The sequence below is a fragment of the Amia ocellicauda genome, chromosome 16 (assembly GCF_036373705.1).
Source record: "Amia ocellicauda isolate fAmiCal2 chromosome 16, fAmiCal2.hap1, whole genome shotgun sequence".
Classification (NCBI taxonomy): Eukaryota; Metazoa; Chordata; class Actinopteri; order Amiiformes; family Amiidae; genus Amia; species Amia ocellicauda.
Window position 1 is genome coordinate 11,326,419 of NC_089865.1, and position 25,505 is coordinate 11,351,923.

The following is a 25,505-nucleotide window of genomic DNA, read 5'->3' on the forward strand; positions in this document are numbered from 1 at the left end:
TTCTTTTCACATTTTAGATATCAAATGTCATTTCATTCCATCAATGTAGCCTAGTACTCTGTTACAAAACTACAGTTGCTACATAACTGATTCAACAGAAAGCAATTCTGGGAGTGTATTTGTGTGAAAGTAAACAAAGGTATCTGCATCAATTTGGTTTTTTGTATTATTATTATTATTAATATATATTTTAATGCCATGCCTGCTTTTTAAGTTGTACAATATTTTCTTGATTTGAAAAGACAGCAGTGAAGTCTGTGATTAGACTCGTGTGATTTGAAGGGCCATGACTTGTGCGCCACCTTGTGCTGGAGGCCTGTCGCTCCCAACTCCATTCCTGCATCAGATCCATTACTTCTTCCTGGACACCTCACGGAAATGGCGGCCCGTTGTTAAGTAACCCAGACGCTGTGGACCCAGTATCAAGATGGCGAAAATCAAGTAAAATGTAGCGAATTCAGCCTCGAAACACAACGTAACGAATTGTGAACCGTGTGCAGGTCATTTAGTGTCAGCCGAGCCGCTGCAATGGCAGGGACAGCAGACGACGAGTTAATGCTGGTGGGTTATTTGTAATATATCTTTATTTCTGTTGCAGCAGCATCTTTTAGTTGCAGAAACCGTAGAAAGTACAGTGGCAGTCAGAAGGCATGATACAGGATAACATACAGTTTCAAGTTTGAATGGTCATAATCAGTAAGTAAAGAAATAGCACCGGTTATAAAAAAAAAAACTGTTGATTCGTGACTAAAAGTTATTAATACACTTTTCTTACTCGAAGTACAGGATAGGCTGTTATATGATCTGAGAAGATGTGCATTTTCAAATGTGTATATATCTAGAGAGAGCGAGAGGGTAATGTATCTTTTTATGTATTTGTATATGTAGAGATGTATTTATATAACTTAATTAACCTGGACAATGTGATGATGCTACTGTATTGTACATAGGAACAGTGCAGCACTATGTACATTTCGATACACGGCCAAAATAAAACTTATTATATAAAGCATGTGAGAGAAACGGCATTCAGACTATTATCTGTACATGCCTAATACGTATTAGTTACAATTTACTGACTTCATAATAATCTGTTATTCATTACTTTATTGATAGCAGTATTGTAAGATATACACACACATTTGCCTATATCAGATCTAGATCACAAAACAGAAAGTTTGATACAGTAACATTATGATAGTATTGCTATCCAAACGCCTGTGTCCAAAGCCTTTTAAAGAAACAAGAAAAAAACACAAGCATCTGTAATGTTTTCATTTTTGTTGAAACTCAATAATTGGGATGCTGAAATGAAATGGCTGTAACACAGTGGGAGAACAAAGTATATTTGTAGCCCTACTTTTGCAAAAAGGGCTTTTCCCAACTGTAGATAAGTTCTGTTTTTTAAAACTACCCTTTATTCATGAAGGTTAAATGCTGACTATTAAAACGTTGAATTAATACTTTCTTCACACCAAAATATTTTTAGTGAAGTGGGGAGTTTACAAAGTAAACCTTTTTGGAAAGATTTGCATCAGTTGCCATGTGTACTGTGAAGTATTACATTTTCCTTGAATTAAACGTATATGTCATTTAATGAGATGAAACCAATTATTTTAATGGGTAATAGCTATCATGTCCGAGAACAATTGTGATGATGAGACTGAACCTAACTATTTTCTGTGTCATTGCTTACCCAGGTCTCCTGTGCGACTGGGATTATTAGATTCACAAACCTGTAAACATTTGTTTTTAAAGCCTTATGTTGCCATACCCCTAAGGCCTGCAATGAGCTTGATGAAAGCAGATACACAGACCTGGTTTCTTTCATCTCCCAACTTCTGAAAATCGACTTATTCAGAATACCTTTTCTGGTAGTAGGATGCTATAAATAGCTTTAAATACAGTATTGATTTCCTGATTGTTAAGGGTCATATTTATTAGCTGTCTTTATATTTCTCTCTGTGCTGCACTATAGAGAATGCCTTGGGAATAGCAGGTTGCAGGTGTATAAGTATATAAGTGCGTATGGATACTAGTGCATTGGATGTATGTTTCTGTTGGTGGGATTGTTTTATTATGGGTGGAATCTTAAGAGATCAATTAAGTCTGTCATAAAGTCACTACTGAGATGTGAAATGTATTTATTTTGTTTTTTAGGCTTTAATCAACTATTACTGCCAGGAAAAGTATTTCAATCATGTGCAGAATGCTGCAAACGAGGCTCTGAAAAAGAACAGCAGCGATCCCATCTTCATGTTTTTTCATGCCTATGGAGTATTAATGGAAGGTAAAAGCATAGGTAGAATAGGTCAAATCACTTAATATTGAGAGAAATGTATTTGGCTGAGGTTTTAATCTGTATTATTCTTTTCAATCTAGACAGAATCCAGGAAGCCATTCGAGAGTTCGAAGCTATTAAAGAAAGACGCGAGGTGTCTCTGTGCACGTTGATGGCTCTTATTTATGCCCATAAGAAGAGTCAAAATCCAGGTAAGTGTTGCATTCGGGGAATCTGTATTCTAACTGTCTGTTTACACTTAATGTTTCAAATGAATGGGTAGAGATTGGTCACAATACTAAATATTTATAAAGTATTGAGAGGATATAAACCTTAAAACTTTCAAAAGTCTTTCATGATGCATTAAGTAAATTTAATTAAATGCATCGTAGATGGTCTTGGACTATTCTCCCCTCCTGGGCTTCTTGTTGACTGCAGCTAAAGACTGGTAGCTCTTTCTGTTGTATTCCCTTTCCCATGAAAAAGGACACATGGGAGATATATCTATAGTCAACACGGTGGCAATGTTAAATGACAAAAATAAGCCTGCTTTTAACATTGACGCCAGGTCACTCAGCTTCTTTGTCAAAGTACAAATTCAGGGCAAGTATAATGAGCAATACATATTTTTTTAACAATGCAATATTACTAGGTGAAAGTGTGTAGCTCAGTTGTGTTCATCTGTTTATTTTTATAACTCCACCTGCAGATCGAGATGCCATTCAGGAGCTGGATGCCAAGCTGAAGGAGCATCGCAAGAGTGCCACTCAGAAAGGGCTGTATTTTGCAGGACTGTTCCTCTGGCATCTGGGGCGCAATGAAAAAGCCAGAGAATACACTGACAGGATGATAAAGATCTCTAATGGTGCAAAAGAAGTAAGACTATATTTTTATATATAATATTGGGCTATACAGTATATGAATGTATTACTCCAGATGTACCCATAAGCCACCCAGTTACACCTTTGTTTTGGGGTATATGCTTTGCTGCAGGAAGGTGACTTGCATCTTGGGCAGAGATGTGCAGTACAGGAGGTTTTAAAGCAGACACAGGGAAAGAAGACAGATGGGGAGTTCTTTGCTAATTATATGTGTACAACTGATTGCTATCATTAGTTCGTACCCAATAATCCTATGTATACTTGTAAGCAGCAGTACACGCTTATGTTCATAGAGAGACATAGCCCTGCAGGTTGCATTGAATCTTCCCCTCTAAACTAGTGGTAAGTTAGACCCATTATTTGCCTAATTAGTTCACTTAGGTCATTAAGAGCTCCGGTGGACTGAAAACCAACAGACCCTGCAGCTCTGCTGGATAAGGAATGAACATCATTGTTATTATGTAAGAATGTAGGTAAAGTATTAATGGATCAGAGCACAGCCAGCACTTTAACAAGTTAGTTCCCTCTTCTGTTATAACTTTATCTGCAACACTTTTTTTTTTCTTCTAGGGGCTGATCTTGAAGGGATGGATAGACGTTACATCTAATAAAGATGCCAGTGTTAAAAAGGCGGGGAAATATTTTGATGAAGCTTTAAAGGAAGGAGCAGATGTTTTTGCTTTGATGGGGAAGGTAAGCATAGGCCTATATTTCTAGAGTATTTAGTTAATTCTGTAATTGAAATATTACATATATTAGTATCACTGTATAGTAAGTCTTCACATGCCAATATACAGCTAACAAATTATCAGTTTCTCTGGTTTTACTATTTATAGATATGTGTTTCTTATAAAATTAACATTTTTGTTTTATTCTATAAACTACTGACAACATTTCTCCCAAATTCCAAATAAAATTATGAGTGGAATGGAATGGCTGCCATACATGTAGAGATGCTGATTTAAGAAACATCTGCAGTGGTCTTTTAATTATTTCCAGAGCTATACTGTAAAGACTGCCATATTGTCTTTTATTATTGTGATTTACTGCCTGTTGTGATTGCTTGACATATATTGATAGCTTTATAATGCAACCTATAGTGGCTAGAGAGAGCTCTGAGTGTGCATTTGCAGGGTAGTAACATGACCAATAGAAGTAACTGCCTGTACAATTTACATTAGACTGCCCCTTAACATTTGTGACAGTCTATCAGTAGAGATAAATTCATCTTGTTTCACTTCTAATATGTCTTAAGAATTCTATTTCAATGTGTACTCTGGTTGTTTTATTTCTAATACAACTTTAAACCCCCCAAATGTATATCTACATCATAATTATTCAGTACATTTGCATGGCACAAGACTTTTAAGTATTCAGAATATAAGAAGTTAGAATGTATATTCAGAATGTATATATTCTGTGTACATGCATCAGAATTCTTGATATTCCGTGCATACATGGCAAGAGGAATAATCTGTTTATGCTATGTGTGGGTCTTAAATCGGATTTGTTTTCGTCACTCTTTTAAAAAGTTCAGTTCGCCTTCTTTTCCATCAAGCTGCTTTGTAATTTTTCAAGCTTTTCAAATCCTGAACAAAACCCAAGCTTCATCATCTGACCAAAAAAGTAGCTGTTCTTCTTTGACCCTGTCCTCATGTGTTACATCACGCCGAATCTTTCAGTGCATGTACTTTTGTGTGTTCAGCCTCACATTTGGAATATGCCATCTACATGACTCATAATGCCTTTAGTATTACCAATAATAGAGGACTATTACGCCATCAATATTCAGAACATTAAGGGCTCAAACAATCCATTCAATATTTTTAATATGGTGTTTACATGCCGGAATATACACTGATCAGCAATAACATTATGACCACTGACAGGTGAAGTGAATAACACTGATAATCTCATTATCATGGCACCTGTCAGCGGGTGGGATATATTAGGCAGCAAATTAACATTTTGTCCTCAAAGTTGATGTGTTAGAAGCAGTGAAAATGGGCAAGCGTAAGGATCTGAGCGACTTTGACAAGGGTCAAATTGTGATGGCTAGACGACTGGGTCAGAGCATCTGCAAAACTGCAGCTCTTGTAGGGTGTTCCCGGTCTGCAGTGGTCAGTACCTATCAAAAGTGGTCCATGGAAGGAAAAGCAGTGAACTGGCAACAGGGTCATGGGCGGCCAAGGTTCATTGATGCACATGGGGAGCGAAGGTTGGCCCGTGTGGTCCGATCCAACAGACGAGCTACTGTAGCTCAAATTGCTGAAAAAGTTAATGCTGGTTCTGATAGAAAGGTGTCAGAACACACAGTGCATCGCAGTTTGTTGTATATGGGGCTGCGTAGCCACAGACCAGTCAGGGTGCCCATGCTGACCCCTGTCCACTGCCGAAAGCACCTACAATGGGTACGTGAGCATCAGAACTGGACCACGGAGCAATGGAAGAAGGTGGCCTGGTCTGATGAATCACGAGTTCAAGGTGTTGACTTGGCCTCCAAATTCCCCGGATCTCAATCCAATCAAGCATCTGTGGGATGTGCTGGCCAAACAAGTCTGATCCATGGAGGCCCCACCTCGCAACTTACAGGACTTAAAGGATCTGCTGCTAACGTCTTGGTGCCAGATACTAGTGGAGTCCAAGCCTCGACGGGTCAGGGCTGTTTCGGCGGCAAAAGGGGGACCTACACAATATTAGGCAGGTGGTCATAATGTTATGGCTGATCGGTGTTTATTCGTAATAGTCAACATTCTGAATACTAGTGAAATATGTGTGGCTGTGTAAACACAATGATTGTTACACGACTTCTCTGTGGTCAGACCTGCACATCCTGGAGGTGCAGAAGCTATAATTACTTGCAGGCCCTACCACCTGGTGGCTACTTGAGGTATTGCAGGCTTCTTGACATGATTTTTTCTTTAAATTCTTAAATGTAGTGAATTTGGGTGCTGTCATGTTGGAATTACAAAAAAAGGGAGGTTGAATATGTACAATTAAATATCTAGAACTAGTATTTCTGTATAGGTCAGGGTGTATAGATACAATATAATTTTACTGCATAGAAGTTGAATAGAAATGTAGATGGAAGTGACTTTTTAATTTAAGTTCTGAGAAGGACCATTCATACTTAGTTCATGGTTAGATGCTGGTTAGAGGGTAAGTCTGATTAGGAGACCATCCCTCTTCATTCCTTATATAGCTTTAATATAGACAATATTATTAATTCTAAACTAAGCTGAATTTTGTTTTATTTTTCATTATATGATACATTACTTCAGAATTTGTTTCTGTTTCATGGACTGCTTATAAAAGTTTCTTATTAATAGCTGTGTTTGACATTATTTGGTATGTGTTCTTCACCAGGCACAATACTTCGAGCTGCGACAAAACTACTCTGGAGCTTTAGAAACGATCAATCAAATCATTGTCAGCTTCCCTGAATTCCTGCCTGCTTTTATAAAGAAAATGAAGCTACTACTAACCTTGCAAGACTGGGAGCAGACTGTTGAAGCAGCTCAGAGGTACAGAACATTACCTTGTATTATTGCTTTTCACTTTTCAAAAATTCCTCTCATCAGAATAAAGGGTCGATTGTTATTTTTTCAATGTGTCATACAGAGTGCATTAAACACAGTGTAATTGTATTCAAGTTCAAAACAAGATAAAGAGCAATGCCACATCCCATTCTATAATCCACATCGTCAAGGACTTTTTCTTCTGGCCAGGGTCCTACAAATTAGAGAGCATTGAATTCATCTACTGAAGCCATGTGATTCACAAAGATTATTTCTCTCAGCTGCTCTTAAAGTTACTGTGATCTGGAGCACATGTGGCAATCTGAGCTCGGTGGTCTCCCAAACGTCCAGGTGTGAGGAATGGACTGGAATCTATAAAGAACCTGTGTTCATCAAACCTCTGAATATATATAACTTATAAAGAAGTATAGTTGAATTAACAATATTTATTAAACAAATCAAATAACCAAATAACATTTAAAAAGATGGATGTGACTATTTTATTCTACTGGTATATATTTGTTTTATTAAATATTCTAATAGAAGCTGTGAATTAAAATGACAAAAACGTGATTTCCCCAGAAGCAGCTGATAATTTTGGCAACTTAAAAAAGCGATTTGGAGAGGCTGCCTCCAGTTGGGAGAGATGTGGTGTCGGAAGGCATTACATCAAAAGTAAATCCAGGCATTTACGTGAAGGGACGCAGCAGCTGATAAAAGATATTTCAGAAATCTAATGTAAATACTGTATATATCTGGCAGTTTCCTATATAGAAGACAGACCCTTTAAGACATATTGTGTACATCTTGCTGTCACCCCAGAGGCGTAATTATTGGCTGCCCTCAGTGATGTTATGTGTGCACCACAGACTAAGAATGTCTCAGTATTTTCAGTATGAGTGTCCCGTTACACTGTATATTTATGGGATGACAGGAAACCAGGGCTCTCCTCAGGAAAATCCTGTAGTCAGGCAGCAGACCAAAGCAGTCAGACAGAATCACAAAATGAGATTCTGATATCTGTTAACTATTGTTAGTCTGGCCTTGAATGATGAATTTTTCTAATAGATATGAACATTTTAAATAAATGTGAAATATGGCTTCTCATAACTACAGTATACTTGCATCATTTTATGTTGTGGAATCTGGAGAAAAACGAATAATTTGACTCTCTGTGTAGCACTGTTATAGTACAAGGGGAATACTCGACAAACCCACTGACAAGTAGTGTATTTTGATGTATAAGCACATGGTTTAAAGTAAATAGCTACACAGTAGTGTAATCATGTGCTTTGAGTGATACAAGATGGTCTAGAGTCTTTTCATTAGACAACCATGGGGGGTCCGGCCTCTCGAGGACCTTGAGAAATTGTATGAATATTGTTTATCTTAGAACTTTGCTTTCCATGATTTAGTACATTTTAATTACAATCCTTTTGGATCTATATCACTTGAATTTATAGGGCAATAGCCTTGAGTATTGATCACGTGGTTAAAAAGAAAATTAGAGGGAGATCAGAAATATAATAAGTTACAATATGTGAATTGACTTGGACATTTATCTTCAGAACAAAAATCTTGTGTTGATGCAGGCTTTTACAAAAGGACAAAACTAACATTGAAGCTCTTCGGATGCTGGCTCTCCATTCATTGTGCAGAGAAGGAGATTTGAATGAGGTAAGTCTTTTCATAGGAATAATGTTGATGCTTATTCAAATCGTTTTTCTCCCATGTAAGTGTATAACTTTTCTAAGGACTGTATGTAAAATAGCATCCAGATGTAGACCCAACTAAATGAGTGGAAATGAACAGAGTCTCTGTGTACAGCATAGTCCTTGTCTTTATACTTCACTTCAAATAGTGGTTGGAAGTGGATGTCTGTACCGTGTGATTTTCCTCCCACATTTGAGTTTGCTGGATGTCCCTATTGCAGAATGCAGTTATAAATTTGCTCTTTGTGGGAGTTGTAGTGCTGGCTAGAGAAAGCAAATGCATTCCCTTAGCAAGTGTCTGTCAATTTTCTGATCATAGCTCGCAACACACTGGAGCCTGTTGGCACTCTCTATTTCGTGCAGTACTGAAGGGCACCCTCCACACCCCACACATCTGGTCAGCTTCATACCAGACTCTGGGCAGAACTGCCTCACAACACTTAAACAGCTCTCATTTTTGGAAAAGCGAAACACTAAAAATGTTAAGATAAATCTGAAATGTATGTGTGTTTTATAGGTGGTAGCTTTTTGAGTTGAGGATTGGTGAAATAAGACTTTCATACTCAAATTAAGTATACAAGTTGTTTTTTTGTTTGACTATATGTGGCCATTTATAGGGAATAAGTATGCCCATCAATTAGAGTGATTAATTAGAGCAATCCCATAGATTAATTTAGTTTTTGTTTGTCTTTCAGTCTTTCAACCAGCTCACCAACCTCTTTGCCACCCTGGACCGTTATGAGCCACACAATCCTGATCTTTTCTATCAGATGTCATTGGCTTTTACACGCGTGGTGAGTGTTCACTAAGCTAACGCTGCCTCTATCAGGCCTTATTCAATTTAAATAATTTCAAATCCACAAAATAGTTTATATGTATGTATTTATTATTTCATCATGTACCTTTAATATCCCAGTAATTGAAATTAATGTCTTCTTTAACTGGTTCTTGATTTTTATTTTATTTTTATTTTGGAGGCCCTGCACAGACATCAATTTAATTCATTATTGCTGATCAGATGTCTTTGTATTAATGTATTTTTCTGCAGTGTGGAAGAAACGAGAAGATCCTTGAAAAGACACACACTTTGGTGGAGCGAGCATTTTCCATGGCATCAGGTGATGCAGAGCGAGCCACTGAGCTGGGCTATCAGCTCGTTCTGCAGGGGAAAATAAAGGAGGCGATGAAGTGGTACAGAACAGCAATGACACTGGATGAGACCAGCATCTCTGCTCTAACTGGTAATGTACTCTTTCATTGTCTTTAAATTGTTTATATTAATCTACTTGGCAATTTTGTTTTTTATTATTATTGTTATAATTGTTTAATAGTCTTTCTAGCAAGATTGTAAAATTGGCAACAGACAATTGTCTAAGCATCTGTATTTAACTTAACAAATACATACATGAGAAATGAGAATTTGTAGGAGTATCCTTGTTTAAATAGGATGTTATTCAATCACATTTTTGGTGTTATGTATTTTAAAGACAGTATTGAGATATGATCACATTTAACAAAGCACTGAAAGTATTTTTTTGTCAGATTTGGTGGTGTCTCTCTAATTTCTGTAACATTATAGGATCATGATTATTTTTTTAGAACCTTTAATAAATACCTGGATTTTGTTTCTTCTATATTAGGAATGATTAGGTGCCAGCTTATTGAGGGACACCTGGAAGATGCAGAGCAACAGCTTGAATTTCTTACTGAAATCCAGCAAACTATTGGGAAATCTGGGGTAAGAAAATGCACAGCAACAGGACAAAATAGGTTTCCCTAGTGTTAATCTGCAGAGAAATCATGACACGGAGATATTCTCTGTGTCAGGATTTTATTTTAAAGTGTGTTCTAGCAGAACACCTAAACGTGCAATATGTGATTAATGTACCATGTGTACGCCAATGTGAAAAATCACATTGAAAAGTAATGCTGTGATTATGTAGACACTATAATTATCTGAATTAAGATGTTACATCAGTTCTGTAGATAGTCACTTACAATCACCCGTTGATAAATGAAGAACAAATCTTCAAGGGGCAACAGCAGTATTAGTCCTAGGACTCCAGACCTCCCCTGTAGGCGTCAGAAAAACATGACCTCATTAAGTCAAAAGAAACCTTACATGACTCTCGCTGTCTCTGCAATAGAGAGCTGATCATCAGAGGCATTCCTGGCATGTCAAATGCATGCTGATATTACTTACTGATATAGTATTTTTGAATGGACTTGAGTCTTTTGGTTACACGCCAGCAATATGGTATTTGCACAGTGATCTTTAATAATCTGCAGGATCTTCTCTGTATTCATTTCTGATTGATGGCCCACCTTAAACAGTTTGTGCTCTCCCAGTGAGCAAATACAATACACATATCTGTGTATTTAAGCCTAGATTGACTTTCACTTCCTATGATATTTTATTTTGTTTGTTTGTTCTTCTACTTGTACCACCCTACATTGACATGTCCTATGTACACAGTGAGGATTGCAGTGATATAGTTAGTGACAACAGTAGAGTCCAGTTACATTTCATCAAAGGATTTTATTTTCTTTGCATGAGCCAAACAAAATATGAAAATCCACGATGAATAGAACTATAACAGGATATTGATCATTTAAATAGTAGTCTAGATTGTAATGGCTCAATGAATGCAATGTGCAAAGCAGTTAACCTGTTGTAAAAGGTACACTTTTCTTATACAGGAGTTGTCTTACCTGCGAGCAGTTTTAGCGATTAAGAAGTGCAAGCCACAGGAGGAGGTCATTAACCTGCTCAATGATGCTATGGACACACATTTCTCTGCTCTGCAAGGACTGCCACTTGGGGTTGAATACTTTGAGAAGCTCAACCCGGACTTCCTGCTTGAGATCATTAAGGAATACATTGCTCTCTGTCCAACACAGGTCAATTGGAAATATGTTAATGTTATTTCAGCTCTGTAATGAAGACAAGGGAAATAATTCAGTTTAAAAATAATTAAAGTAAGAATGATGTACTGGAGTTAGAAGGTAGAATTTAATATGTAGTTATTAAGCAATGATAATGTTTGTAAGAACTGTAATAGGGTAGAAAACTGCATCGGAAAATTGCATGTTAATATTTTTTCTGATACATCTGAGTAAATCTATCTATACGTAGGGCTGTAGTATGTCGTTCTAGCAGGATCACTTTTGTGTAAAGAAAGCATATGGAAAAGCATAAGTTTGCTTTTGTTATTTGTGGTTTTAAACATCTGTGTGGACTTCCGATGATTTCTACACATCTTCCTTGCTGTGATCTTCCATGACAAGTCTCTCTTTCTTCAGCCACCTTCTCAAGGCCAGCCTGCCTCTCCCCAGCTGAAGCACTGCGCCTCAGTACTGGAGACAGTGGTCAAGACTGTGCCTGGGCTCATCCAAGCTGTTTATTTAATGGCTAAAGTAAAATTCCAAGCAGGTGAGCGCAAGGACATGCAACAGCTAGGCTTCATACCAGAACGAATGTAGTAGTTCATTTTATCCTGGCTCATCCTTAAATCAACAAACAAAGCAGATTCACTGCATTACCTAGAAAGCAGTTGGTATCTGATGTTTCATGTGGGATATGGTGCTTGATGTAATGAACTTTTTATAGGAACTTGACTTTTCATTGATGTTAACATATTTTTTAAAATTCATGACCAGGGAATTAAAAGAGAATAAAAGAATCAAAGCTAATGTTTCTTTTAAACAAACAGTTAACATTCAAAAACAAAAATACAGAAACTGATCTACCATAGTTCAGAATAATGGAAATATAACTTATAACAGTGTCATTTGTTTGTTTCATGCAGGCGACATCAAAGCGGCTCAGAGCAGCCTGCAACACTGTTTAGAACAGAATCCATCCCATGCTGATGCTCATCTCTTAATGGCCCAGATTTATCTTTTACAAGGAAATTTGAAACTGTCTTCACAATCTCTGGAGCTCTGCCTAAGCTATAATTTTGAGGTCAGTCAGGTTATGAACTTTGGTCGTTCATAATGCTCCGAGTTGTGCTTTAGGTCAGGTATTAGCTGTAACGTATCCTAATTTCCTTTGTAATATAAATCGGTGGAAAGATATTATCAGAAAACGCAGCTGTCTAATCTGAAAAATTTACAGACATATTATTTGGCATATTGTTCTTTATTTTAGTGATTAATTACAGAGTCATGCAGTATTCAAGAGGAAGGCAGGCTTTAACAATGCTTAGTCCGATGTGTCACTTCAAAGGTCAAGGCAAACAAACATATATGTGTATCCAAAACACTATGCCTTAGACTTTAGGAATCTTGCAATAGCTTGGTTTGCTCTGAATTGCAGACCTGTTCTTGCCAGTGTGTGTGTCTTCTGTTCTCCAGGGCTAGAATGAAAGGCAGATCAAATGTAATGTTTCAATTTAATTTAGAGGCAAAAGATTATTTTCCTGCAATACTTCATAGTCTTCTATACTTGTTACTTTAAGACTTAAGCTTTCAACAGATGATATGTAAATATATGGAGATATGTTTGGTTGAATTTTGTGTCCTGATGTCTTGTCGCACACATTCTATACTTCAGCTCTATATGCAAGTACCTAGGGGGGGAAAATAATTGCATTTGTCTGTTTCTTCCTTGTGCAACATAAAGATACGAGAGCATCCTCTATACCACTTGATTAAAGCACAGACTCAAAAGAAAACAGGAGAGCTGCAAGAAGCCATTCACACCCTGCAGATAGCAATGAGTTTACAAGGAATGAAAAGGACTGGGAGTTCTTCAAAATCCAAAAGTAAAAGAATCGAGATCAGCTCTACTGACTGTGTCTCCGTCTTCCTGGAGTTAGCAGAAGCCCACTGGATGAATGGAGAGCAGGTAGGGACAATTTCTACAAACAAAATGAACAACTGACCCCAACAATTTAATATACACTCACCTAAAGGATTATTAGGAACACATGTTCAATTTCTCATTAATGCAATTATCTAACCAACCAATCACATGGCAGTTGCTTCAATGCATTTAGGGGTGTGGTCCTGGTCAAGACAATCTCCTGAACTCCAAACTGAATGTCTGAATGGGAAAGAAAGGTGATTTAAGCAATTTTGAGCGTGGCATGGTTGTTGGTGCCAGACGAGCCGGTCTGAGTATTTCACAATCTGCTCAGTTACTGGGATTTTCATGCAAAACCATTTCTAGGGTTTACAAAGAATGGTGTGAAAAGGGAAAAACATCCAGTATGCGGCAGTCCTGTGGGCGAAAATGCCTTGTTGATGCTAGAGGTCAGAGGAGAATGGGCAGACTGATTCAAGCTGATAGAAGAGCAACTTTGACTGAAATAACCACTCGTTACAACCGAGGTATGCAGCAAAGCATTTGTGAAGCCACAACACATTCAACCTTGAGGCGGATGGGCTACAACAGCAGAAAACCCCACCGGGTACCACTCATCTCCACTACAAATAGGAAAAAGAGGCTACAATTTGCACAAGCTCACCAAAATTGGACAGTTGAAGACTGGAAAAATGTTGCCTGGTCTGATGAGTCTCGATTTCTGTTGAGACATTCAGATGGTAGAGTCAGAATTTGGCGTAAACAGAATGAGAACATGGATCCATCATGCCTTGTTACCACTGTGCAGGCTGGTGGTGGTGGTGTAATGGTGTGGGGGATGTTTTCTTGGCACACTTTAGGCCCCTTAGTGCCAATTGGGCATCGTTTAAATGCCACGGCCTACCTGAGCATTGTTTCTGACCATGTCCATCCCTTTATGACCACCATGTACCCATCCTCTGATGGCTACTTCCAGCAGGATAATGCACCATGTCACAAAGGTCGAATCATTTCAAATTGGTTTCTTGAACATGACAATGAGTTCACTGTACTAAACTGGCCCCCACAGTCACCAGATCTCAACCCAATAGAGCATTTTTGGGATGTGGTGGAACGGGAGCTTCGTGCCCTGGATGTGCATCCCACAAATGTCCATCAACTGCAAGATGCTATCCTATCAATATGGGCCAACATTTCTAAAGAATGCTTTCAGCACCTTGTTGAATCAATGCCACGTAGAATTAAGGCAGTTCTGAAGGCAAAAGGGGGTCAAACACAGTATTAGTATGGTGTTCCTAATAATCCTTTAGGTGAGTGTATATTGTTGTTGTAAATGAACTCCTGTTAAGTTGCTCACTCAAGTTATGTTATTATAAAGAAATAAACATTTGATTGTAAGACTGATAGATTTTAATGTATACCAAATATGTCTGCTCCTATATATTCCAGCATGAAGCAGCTAAAGTGATGCAGGATGCAATCAATGAATTCTCAGGGACCCCTGAAGAATTGCGTGTCACTATTGCAAACGCAGACCTGGCTCTTCTCCGAGGGGACACAGAACTGGCCCTTAACATGCTTCGCAACATCACACCAGAGCAGCCGTACTATATTCAAGCCAAGGAAAAAATGGCTGACATTTATCTAAACCACAGAAAGGAAAAGCGCCTCTATGCCAGTTGTTACAGGTAGAAAGAACCGAAGATATCAAAACTATAGCAGTCACACGTTGTTAGCGGTAATCTGAATGACATGAAAGGTTAGGAGTCTAAAACAAAGTCAAGTGGAAGTTTAAACTTGGTCGGTTGAGACCGAGAGAGAGAGAGAGAGTGGCCTCTGGTGCTGGAGGAAGGGGTGTTACAGTTGTCAGTGTGAAGGCAGTATGCTTGTTAGTATCTCTAATACTAATGTTGACAGGTTCTTGCTTTATGGAAAGAAAGCTAAGAAAGCATACATTAACTGAAAGATTCAAGGCAAATTAAGTGTAATGCTTCATACCAAAAATATGTATATATTAAATGTATGTGTGTGGTTTTTGTTTTTAGAGACTTGGTGGAGAAACTGCCTAGCTCCCATACCTATCTCTTGTTGGGTGATGCCTATATGAACATCCAGGAGGTAGGTCTGAAACTATTTATATACACTCACATGAACAAGGAGCAAATACTTGGCTAGATAGTAGCAATCTGTAGTTCCTCCTTCCCAGCTGTACCTGCACTAGATGACAATTCATGTACAAAACCTGATGTTTTACTGAAATCTAAAATCTTCTGATAGAAACACTTTGTTTGCTTGTTTATGGTTTAATTTGGAGAGATTTGTTATTAAATATTTCATATTATGATATTTAAATGTATTTGATCAAGCAGTCAATTTTGACAAATTTGTATGGTTGAATTAAGTTTATGGAAGAGTTATTTTTGTCTTTCAAAGCCAGAAAAAGCGATTGAAATATATGAACAAGCATTAATGAAAAACCCAAAAGATGGTGCCCTGGCCAGCAAGATTGGTAAAGCCCTTGTGAAAACTCATAACTATGCTAAGGTATGTTGTCGGTTTGATTTTGTATTTACTTTTATCCCATACACAAGTATATTTACATTTAGGCATTTTTTTATATGAATGTACACATATTTTAAATGATTAAAACACAATCATTGCCATGGCATATAAAACTGATTTATAGTACTATAGAGTGCCATTTGAGTAAATATTACAACTTTCATTTTTTTTCAAATTTATTAAACCACAGGGTTGCTTAAATACATTAAAATGATTCATGTTTACAATTTTACATTCTCTTTAGGCAATAAATTATTATGAAGCAGCACTCAAGAGCGGTCAGCAGAATTTCCTTCGTTACGACTTGGCAGAGCTTTTGCTTAAACTCAGGCAGTATGAGAAATCGGAGAGGGTTTTACAGCAGGCACTGAACCATGAGCCTGGTAGGTATATTACAAATAGTTTAGGGTTACCTGTTCCCTGGCCTTCATTTTTAATAACTTTTTTTGTTTTGGTATTGTCTGTTCTTTTATTGATCTAAAGCATTGCAGAAACATATTTTGATATTTAAACTGAGTGAATTTAAAGTAATTCATTCCATCATTGTTTGTTCTTATTTCACTGATGGCAGTTGCCCTCAGGTCTTTTACATTCTAAATCTTTTGTAGGCTCTGCTTTTTTCATGAATTAAAACGTTTCCCGTCCTCTGTATTAATGCGTCTCGTCCTCTTTTTTCAGTCACTGACCTCGCAGCACTAAGTGAAGATGGTCGCTATCTAGTTCTTTTAGCTAAGATACAAAACAGGATGGAAAACAATGAGCAGGTGATACTATCCTTACAGAGAGTAAGTATGGATGATAATTCACATTTTCTTAAAAAAAAAAAAACTATATATATTTATGTATTAATGGAATGCCTTTGGAATTATGGAATTATCTCAATTTATATATAATTTCCTAATCTTTTGTGTTGAATCAACATCAGCATTTGTTCTCTTCAGTTTTCTCTGACATTTACTGTAACTTATCTTAGCCTTTAAACTCTTCAGTTTGAGCATTTAAGTTTTGAATACAATATGAAGTAAAACAACGTGTATATATCATTTTGTAATTTCACAAAATGGGACACCATAGGAAGGATCTGAATACTTTTGCGAGGCACTATGTATATATGCATGTATACAGTGAGGGGAAAAAAGTATTTGATCCCCTGCTGATTTTGTATGCTTGCCCACTGACAAAGAAATGATCAGTCTATAATTTTAATGGTAGGTGTATTTTAACAGTGAGAGACAGAATAACAACAAAAAAATCCTGAAAAATGCATTTCAAAAAAGTTATACATTGATTTGCATGTTAATGAGGGAAATAAGTATTTGACCCCTTCGACTTAGTACTTGGTGGCAAAACCCTTGTTGGCAATCACAGAGGTCAGACGTTTCTTGTAGTTGGCCACCAGGTTTGCACACATCTCAGGAGGGATTTTGTCCCACTCCTCTTTGCAGATCCTCTCCAAGTAATTAAGGTTTCGAGGCTGACGTTTGGCAACTCGAACCTTCAGCTCCCTCCACAGATTTTCTATGGGATTAAGGTCTGGAGACTGGCTAGGCCACTCCAGGACCTTAATGTGCTTCTTCTTGAGCAACTCCTTTGTTGCCTTGGCTGTGTGTTTTGGGTCATTGTCATGCTGGAATACCCATCCACGACCCATTTTCAATGCCCTGGCTGAGGGAAGGAGGTTCTCACCCAAGATTTGACGGTACATGGCTCCGTCCATCGTCCCTTTGATGCGGTGCAGTTGTCCTGTCCCCTTAGCAAAAAACACCCCCAAAGCATAATGTTTCCACCTCCATGTTTGACGGTGGGGATGGTGTTCTTGGGGTCATTCCTCCTCCTCCAAACACGGCGAGTTGAGTTGATGCCAAAGAGCTCGATTTTGGTCTCATCTGACCACAACACTTTCACCCAGTTCTCCTCTGAATCATTCAGATGTTCTTTGGCAAACTTCAGACGGGCCTGTACATGTGCTTTCTTGAGCAGGGGGACCTTGCGGGCGCTGCAGGATTTCAGTCCTTCACGGCGTAGTGTGTTACCAGTTGTTTTCTTGGTGACTATGGTCCCAGCTGCCTTGAGATCATTAACTAGATCCTCCCGTGTAGTTCTGGGCTGATTCCTCACCATTCTCATGATCATTGAAACTCCACGAGGTGAGATCTTGCATGGAGCCCCAGACCGAGGGAGACTGACAGTTATTCTGTGTTTCTTCTATTTGCGAATAATCATACCAACTGTTGTCTCCTTCTCACCAAGCTGCTTGGTGATGGTCTTGTATCCCATTCCAGCCTTGTGTAGGTCTACAATCTTGTCCCTGACATCCTTGGACAGCTCTTTGGTCTTGGCCATGGTGGAGAGTTTGGAATCTGATTGATTGATTGCTTCTGGCTCCCAGGTGTCTTTTATACAGGTAACGAGCTGAGATTAGGAGCACTCCCTTTAAGAGAGTGCTCCTAATCTCAGCTCGTTACCTGTATAAAAGACACCTGGGAGCCAGAAATCTTGCTGATTGATAGGGGGTCAAATACTTATTTCCCTCATTAACATGCAAATCAATGTATAACTTTTTTGAAATGCGTTTTTCTGGATTTTTTTGTTGTTATTCTGTCTCTCACTGTTAAAATACACCTACCATTAAAATTATAGACTGATCATTTCTTTGTCAGTGGGCAAACGTACAAAATCAGCAGGGGATCAAATACTTTTTTCCCTCACTGTATAGTCACAGCCTATATTTGTCCAGGCCAGAGATGTGCAAGCTCGAGTATTGAAGCGAGTTCAGCTGGAGCAGCCCGATGCCGTTCCCATGCAGAAACAACTAGCAGCAGAGATCTGCGCTGAGATTGCCAAGCATTACACTTGTCAAAGGGACTATGAGAAAGCCATCAAATTCTACAAAGAGGCACTTGTTTATTGTGAGAGCGATAACAAGGTTGGTTCAGCTGTTGATTCATATACTGTGTTAAATCAAATGCTCTGTTTTCGCAGTGCAGCTGTATTTGGGAGCAGTTTGCATCTAATTAACCTTTTTATGCTGCCTTTCGCTACGATCCCTGATGCCTGTAAAGTGATGTTATTTTTACATCATGAAATTATGTGGATAATTCCAAAAACATAGCTGAGTATATATACAAAAATATGTATAAATATTTACACCTAAAAAAACTATTTAGATTTTAATCAACGTTTTAAAAATATATATTTTTTTGAACAGGTGATGTTGGAGCTTGCACGGCTATACCTTTCTCAAGATGATGTAGAGGCATGCCAGCATCAGTGTGCAGTTCTCCTTAAAACTGACCAAGATAATGAAGCTGCAACTATGGTGAATAGTTCTTTTGAATTTTCTTCTTTCTGATCAGCTAATGTTCAATTTGCCTTCTGTTTTATATTAATTACTTTAACTACATTTACCTTAAAGACATTTAAAACTGAGTAGATTTTAAAAATGCTAGAATTATTTTGTGTATCTTTTCAGATGATGGCAGATCTGATGTTTAGGAAGCAAGATTATGAGCAAGCCGTTTTCCACTTCCAACAACTTCTAGAGCGAAAACCAGGTTAACTGAAGATTTTTGTTGTGTGTCTACGAAGCATGAACTGCTTTGCAGTTTAATACTATAATTAAGGGATTAGGATTTTAAAGAGAATAACTTTGAAATATGTGACCTAGAGTTCTTATGACTGTGGAAATTGAGAAGTGGAAATAATCTGTTACACATTTGTTCTTGTTAGACAACTACCCCACACTGTCACGTTTAATTGACTTGCTAAGGAGAGCAGGAAAGTTGGAAGAAGTTCCCAGATTTCTAGAGATGGCTGAAAAGCATTCTTCAAGAGCCAAGCTAGAACCTGGATTTAACTACTGCAAAGGAATTTATCAGTGGTATGTGCTTTTGGGATGACCATTTTCTTTTCTTTTTCTTTTCAAGATTGGCAGATTATTCTAAATAGTGTTTCGGTAACAAGTATTCTGGCACCACAATTGTGAACAAGTGTGAACTACTCTTTGTATATAAAACATGTATGTTTATTTTCTGTTCTGTTTATCCAGGTACACAGGGGAACCAAATGATGGATTACGTCATTTTAACAAAGCTAGGAAGGACAACGAGTGGGGTCAAAATGCAATTTACAACATGATTGAAATTTGCTTGAATCCCGACAATGACACGATGGGGGGTGAAGTGTTTGAAAACTTAGATGGAGACATTGGGTGGGTAAAAACCTACATGGCTTCTGATATGTTTTTTTAGGGCTTATGTTGAATTCTCTATAGTACGGTCCGCTTCTTGGCGGATTTTATTTGTAATTCTTGTCAGCTGTACTAATAGTCTACATTTTGGCTATTTGTTAATTTATTTATACTTGGCGGTCTACAAGTAAGTGTTGTTTTAGGACTACACTTTTATTCAAAAGCTACCAGGCCATTGTCAGGGAGGTTTTTCTTAGATCCGAGATGGAATACTTATAAAAATTGTTTCCATTTCAAAGGAAGTAAGAACCAATCCCTACTCTGACTAGTTGGCAATACTCAATGGTTATCCTGCCTTTTTCAGTTCTTATTTTCAACGTCTCATTCTTGTGGTGCCACTTCATGGCAATTTTGCACTTGGAAAAAAAACTATTTACAAACAGGAATTATACATCACATTATATCATTAAAGGGCATGTACCATGGAGATACATTTGCCACAATTAAAAATAACATGGGGGGGAAAACATTAAAATGACCAATAAAGCACCTAATGCTAACCCCCCAAAATATGTTAGAAACTTTGAGATCAAACAAATGTTTAAATGCATTAGCAGTAGAAGTGCAATATGAATCTGTTTTAGCACACAAGTCTCACAAAAAGACATTTTGAATCTTGTAGAAAGCTCAGTGAAACAGTTTTGAAGAAATTATTTAGATCCCGTCACTTTCATGGTGACAGTTTCTGTAGGTATTGTTTCTCCAGCCAACAGACACTTGTCCCAAGTACACAACAAACGCAGGAGAGGAAATTAAGGTATTGAATCTTGCATATGCCTTATGGCAATAATTAAAACAACTCCTCAATATGTGAACAATGGAGAGAGAGAAAAGAAACACTGACATGCACATTATGTAAACAGTTAAAGCAGGACCTTAACCAGGATGTTTGCGGTCAGGCGTTTAGCACTGGTAAATTGAACTTTATGTATCTGCATTGCTTACAGCAACTCTACAGAAAAACAGGAATCTGAACAACTGGCTGTGAGAACAGCAGAGAAACTTCTAAAAGAACTAAAACCACAGACCCCCGATGGGCATGTTCAGTTACGAATCATGGAGAACTACTGCCTCATGGCAACCAAGCAAAAAGCAAATGTAGAAAAAGCACTGAACGTTTTTACTGAGATTGCAAACAGTGAGGTGAGTAATCTTTGAAAGGTTTGTACACATACACACCCCGAGTGTAAATTTAACTACCACAGTAACATGGCATTTCTGTTCTTATTCCAAAGAGTTCGTATTTACTTTTGAATAATATTGTTAAAGTTATGTTTGCTTCCTATTCAGAATAAAGCAAACATTATTATTAACATCCTGTAACAGAGCTCTGCCATTCCCTATTCTCTATAAAATGAGTGACTATTATAGCCATTGTTACTGTTCAGTTTAGCTGGTAAGGATCAGACTTAATCTTCTTATAAAACTTAAGTGAAATGGCAGCTTAATCATTTTAAAAAGTACTTTAAGAAGGGCATACATTAATTCTTTGTATAGTCCTCCCTATAATTAAATCCCTTGTATAAACCTCAAATTTAAAAGCATGGTTCCTAGTAGGATGTATGTTTTTCATTCCATATAGTCCCTTAATAATCAATAGGCTGTTCAGCATTTGTTTAATGTATTGTATACATTTACATACATTTACATGTAAATGTGTATTTGCATTGAAATATAAGGATTTTGTTTCATAAAGGGGACAAAAACACAGAATTGCAATATTTCTTGGCATCAATATTGTAACATGTATGTCTTATCCTATTTTAGAAAGATCATGTCCCTGCATTGCTTGGTATGGCAACAGCTTATATGATTCTCAAACAGACCCCAAGAGCACGGAACCAGCTCAAACGCATTGCTAAAATGAACTGGAATGCCATTGATGCCGATGAGTTTGAGAAAAGCTGGCTTCTCTTAGCTGATATTTATATTCAGTCAGGAAAATATGACATGGCAGGTGAATTATTAAAAAGGTGTCTTCGTCATAATAAGGTAAGAACAGATTCTGCATCAAAATACAGACCGCTATATGCTTTTAAACACTTAGAGCACAAACCTGCAAATCAAAACCTGTGGCATACATTAGTTAAAATGCCTTGTGGATATGACCCCATTTTCCCATGTATATTATATTAAATTCCCTTGCTTACTTGTCACAATCCCCAAATAACTGTATGTCAATTTCCAGGTCACAATGTCATGTTTTATGACTCTTGGTTCCTTCAGAAAGCAAGTTCTCTGACAGGACAGGTGCACAATTACATTTATAAATCAGTCACAATTGTCAATGTACATTTTCTGAAGCTTATTTAATCCTATAGTTATTTTTTGGGGGATCCCAAGCAAATGTATTTAATATGTATTGATGGATTTATACCTTTCAAAAATATGCTGATTTTATGCAATACTTTTTTATTTTATGTTATCAGCTACCTTCATTGAAGGTGTTAAAAAGTAGAATTTGCTATTTGAAATCAGAAGGCTACATAAGAAAACACATTTCCAAATTAAAAATTTAAAAAACAGTTATAACATTTAAAAAACACTTATAAAAGCTACATGATAAAACTGTACGTTGTAAATGTAGTAATTATAATTATTGTAAAGTTCATATTAACTTAACAAATGATAAACAGAGTGAATGCTTTGGGTCAGCATGTTTGTTTTCTCTGTGCAGTCTAGTTGTAAAGCTTATGAATATATGGGCTACATCATGGAAAAGGAGCAGTCATACAGGGATGCTGCACTGAACTATGAAATGGCCTGGAAATATGGAAATCAAACCAATCCCACTATTGGTATGTTAAAACTAATATATATATATACACTCACCTAAAGGATTATTAGGAACACCTGTTCAATTTCTCATTAATGCAATTATCTAACCAACCAATCACATGGCAGTTGCTTCAATGCATTTAGGGGTGTGGTCCTGGTCAAGACAATCTCCTGAACTCCAAACTGAATGTCTGAATGGGAAAGAAAGGTGATTTAAGCAATTTTGAGCGTGGCATGGTTGTTGGTGCCAGACGGGCCGGTCTGAGTATTTCACAATCTGTTCAGTTACTAGGATTTTCACGCACAACCTTTTCTAGGGTTTACAAAGAATGGTGTGAAAAGGGAAAAACATCCAGTATGCGGCAGTCCTGTGGGCGAAAATGCCTTGTTGATGCTAGAGGTCAGAGGAGAATGGGCCGACTGATTCAAGCTGATAGAAGAGCAACTTTGACTGAAATAACCACTCGTTACAACCGAGGTATGCAGCAAAGCATTTGTGAAGCCACAACACGTACAACCTTGAGGCGGATGGGCTACAACAGCAGAAGACCCCACCGGGTACCACTCATCTCCACTACAAATAGGAAAAAGAGGCTACAATTTGCACAAGCTCACCAAAATTGGACAGTTGAAGACTGGAAAAATGTTGCCTGGTCTGATGAGTCTCGATTTCTGTTGAGACATTCAGATGGTAGAGTCCGAATTTGGCGTAAACAGAATGAGAACATGGATCCATCATGCCTTGTTACCACTGTGCAGGCTGGTGGTGGTGGTGTAATGGTGTGGGGGATGTTTTCTTGGCACACTAGGCCCCTTAGTGCCAATTGGGCATCGTTTAAATGCCACGGCCTACCTGAGCATTGTTTCTGACCATGTCCATCCCTTTATGACCACCATGTACCCATCCTCTGATGGCTACTTCCAGCAGGATAATGCACCATGTCACAAAGGTCGAATCATTTCAAATTGGTTTCTTGAACATGACAATGAGTTCACTGTACTAAACTGACCCCCACAGTCACCAGATCTCAACCCAATAGAGCATCTTTGGGATGTGGTGGAACGGGAGCTTCGTGCCCTGGATGTGCATCCCACAAATCTCCATCAACTGCAAGATGCTATCCTATCAATATGGGCCAACATTTCTAAAGAATGCTTTCAGCACCTTGTTGAATCAATGCCACGTAGAATTAAGGCAGTTCTGAAGGCGAAAGGGGGTCAAACACAGTATTAGTATGGTGTTCCTAATAATCCTTTAGGTGAGTGTGTGTGTGTATATATATATATATATATATATATATATAATATTTGTTTGTCCTGATTGAACTTTTGGGATCATTACTTTGTATCCTCACAATTTTTTGTGTACTTTAATCCTCAAACCATTATTCTAGATATAATCTAATATATGCATAGTGAAACCAGTAATGGCAATTCTACTTTGCGTGTTTAGAGTCTCTTAATTGTTGTGTATTTTATTTCCTAGGGTACAAACTTGCATTCAATTACTTGAAAGCAAAAAGATATGTTGATGCCATTGATATATGCCATAAGGTAAGCAAATGCAACCCCTACATTTGTTTTAATTACACCAGATGAAAAACGAACTGTTTATGATTTGGCTGTTAGCTGAAACTGCATACTTGTTTTTGCAATGTTCATTTATTTGTATTATATAACTAATTTATATTGTGTTTACCACATGCAGTTCTTCATTATTTTGTTTTTTAATAATGCTTTAGACCACATGCATTTGTAATTCAAACTGTTAAGTGATCTATCTCCTCTTTAGCATAACAATTTCAGTTACGAGTTTCAATTTGTTTGCATGTGTTGTTACTAAAATGTACTTCATTTTTTATTTGTCAAGGTTTTGGATGCACACCCCAATTATCCAAAGATGAGGAAAGACATTCTGGACAAAGCCCGAGCAGCCCTAAGATCTTAGTGTGATTTTGTGTGTGTGTTTTTAATAAGGGATCATATAAACCTATCAATAAATATAAATATATATTTTGCTTATTTCTCAGGATCTCCAAATTATTGAGTATGACACAATGGTACACAACTCTGATTATTCACTTTCCATTCAATATAATATCACGCAAGTGCTGTAGATAGTTTGTTGTTTATAGTAGACAATGAGATATTTAAGTGTGTAATTACGATATTGTTCACTATATTTTATGTGGGAAATAAAATTACTTCTTGGAGTGTGTAAGGGTGTATTTTTATATGAAAGTGTTTTTGTTTTGTTTTTAACTAAGAAGTCTTTTGTACGAAACTTCATGTAAATAAAATTGTGATAATTGTGTCTTGGTTCTTCTACCATGTGACCTGTTTTTTCTCCTATACTGTGAATTTGAAATTAGTGATATAAAACCCATTTGTTTGCTTTTCCATTTTGTGTCCAACAAATACATGTTATGAGCTTATGTGGAAATAAAATTGGACATTTGTCTGCAGTATTCACTATTCATGATTTACAACTGTGGTTTATTTAAAATATATTTTTCACATGAAGGTGGTTTTGTTCACTTTGCTTGTTAAATCATGCTTAACTGAGGAAAATACTCATGGGCGCAGATTGGTCAATAAAATGTTTTTGTATTATGATCTCTGCTTACTGTATCATATTTATTTATATAAATCAATGAAGTGGCAGTCAAAGGTTTATACACACCCTATCTAAACTTAACTTTGGGTTACAAGTA

At 37.3% G+C, this 25,505-nt stretch overlaps 1 protein-coding gene across 3 annotated transcripts; it reads left to right on the forward strand.

The window, feature by feature from the left end:
* The first annotated feature begins 363 nt into the window (after positions 1-363).
* On the forward strand, positions 364-25,407 carry ttc21b (tetratricopeptide repeat domain 21B). Of its 3 annotated transcripts, none has more exons than XM_066687840.1 (29): positions 364-561; positions 2,161-2,290; positions 2,383-2,493; positions 2,991-3,157; positions 3,733-3,855; positions 6,529-6,686; positions 8,273-8,357; positions 9,088-9,186; positions 9,441-9,633; positions 10,033-10,130; positions 11,093-11,293; positions 11,696-11,825; positions 12,202-12,359; positions 13,020-13,244; positions 14,652-14,890; positions 15,248-15,320; positions 15,636-15,746; positions 16,009-16,147; positions 16,443-16,549; positions 18,481-18,690; positions 18,973-19,083; positions 19,237-19,318; positions 19,494-19,644; positions 19,813-19,974; positions 20,961-21,156; positions 21,781-22,005; positions 22,691-22,811; positions 24,278-24,345; positions 24,662-25,407. In XM_066687840.1, exons 1-29 carry the CDS (start codon positions 529-531, stop codon positions 24,737-24,739), a joined length of 3,984 nt encoding a protein of 1,327 aa, XP_066543937.1. In that variant the 5' UTR covers positions 364-528; the 3' UTR covers positions 24,740-25,407. The 3 variants fall into 3 exon arrangements, with proteins under 3 accessions (XP_066543937.1, XP_066543938.1, XP_066543939.1); XM_066687841.1 differs by having other exon boundaries at positions 18,502-18,690; XM_066687842.1 differs by lacking the exon at positions 22,691-22,811.
* Positions 25,408-25,505: the final 98 nt, after the last annotated feature.

Bases quoted from the DNA above. Each gene is read 5' to 3' on its own strand.
- ttc21b (XM_066687840.1), top strand. From the start codon at position 529: ATGGCAGGGACAGCAGACGACGAGTTAATGCTG. The intron at 15,747-16,008 runs GTATGTTGTCGG...CATTCTCTTTAG, and splicing joins AAACTCATAACTATGCTAAG to GCAATAAATTATTATGAAGC. The intron at 22,812-24,277 runs GTATGTTAAAAC...TTTATTTCCTAG, and splicing joins TCAAACCAATCCCACTATTG to GGTACAAACTTGCATTCAAT.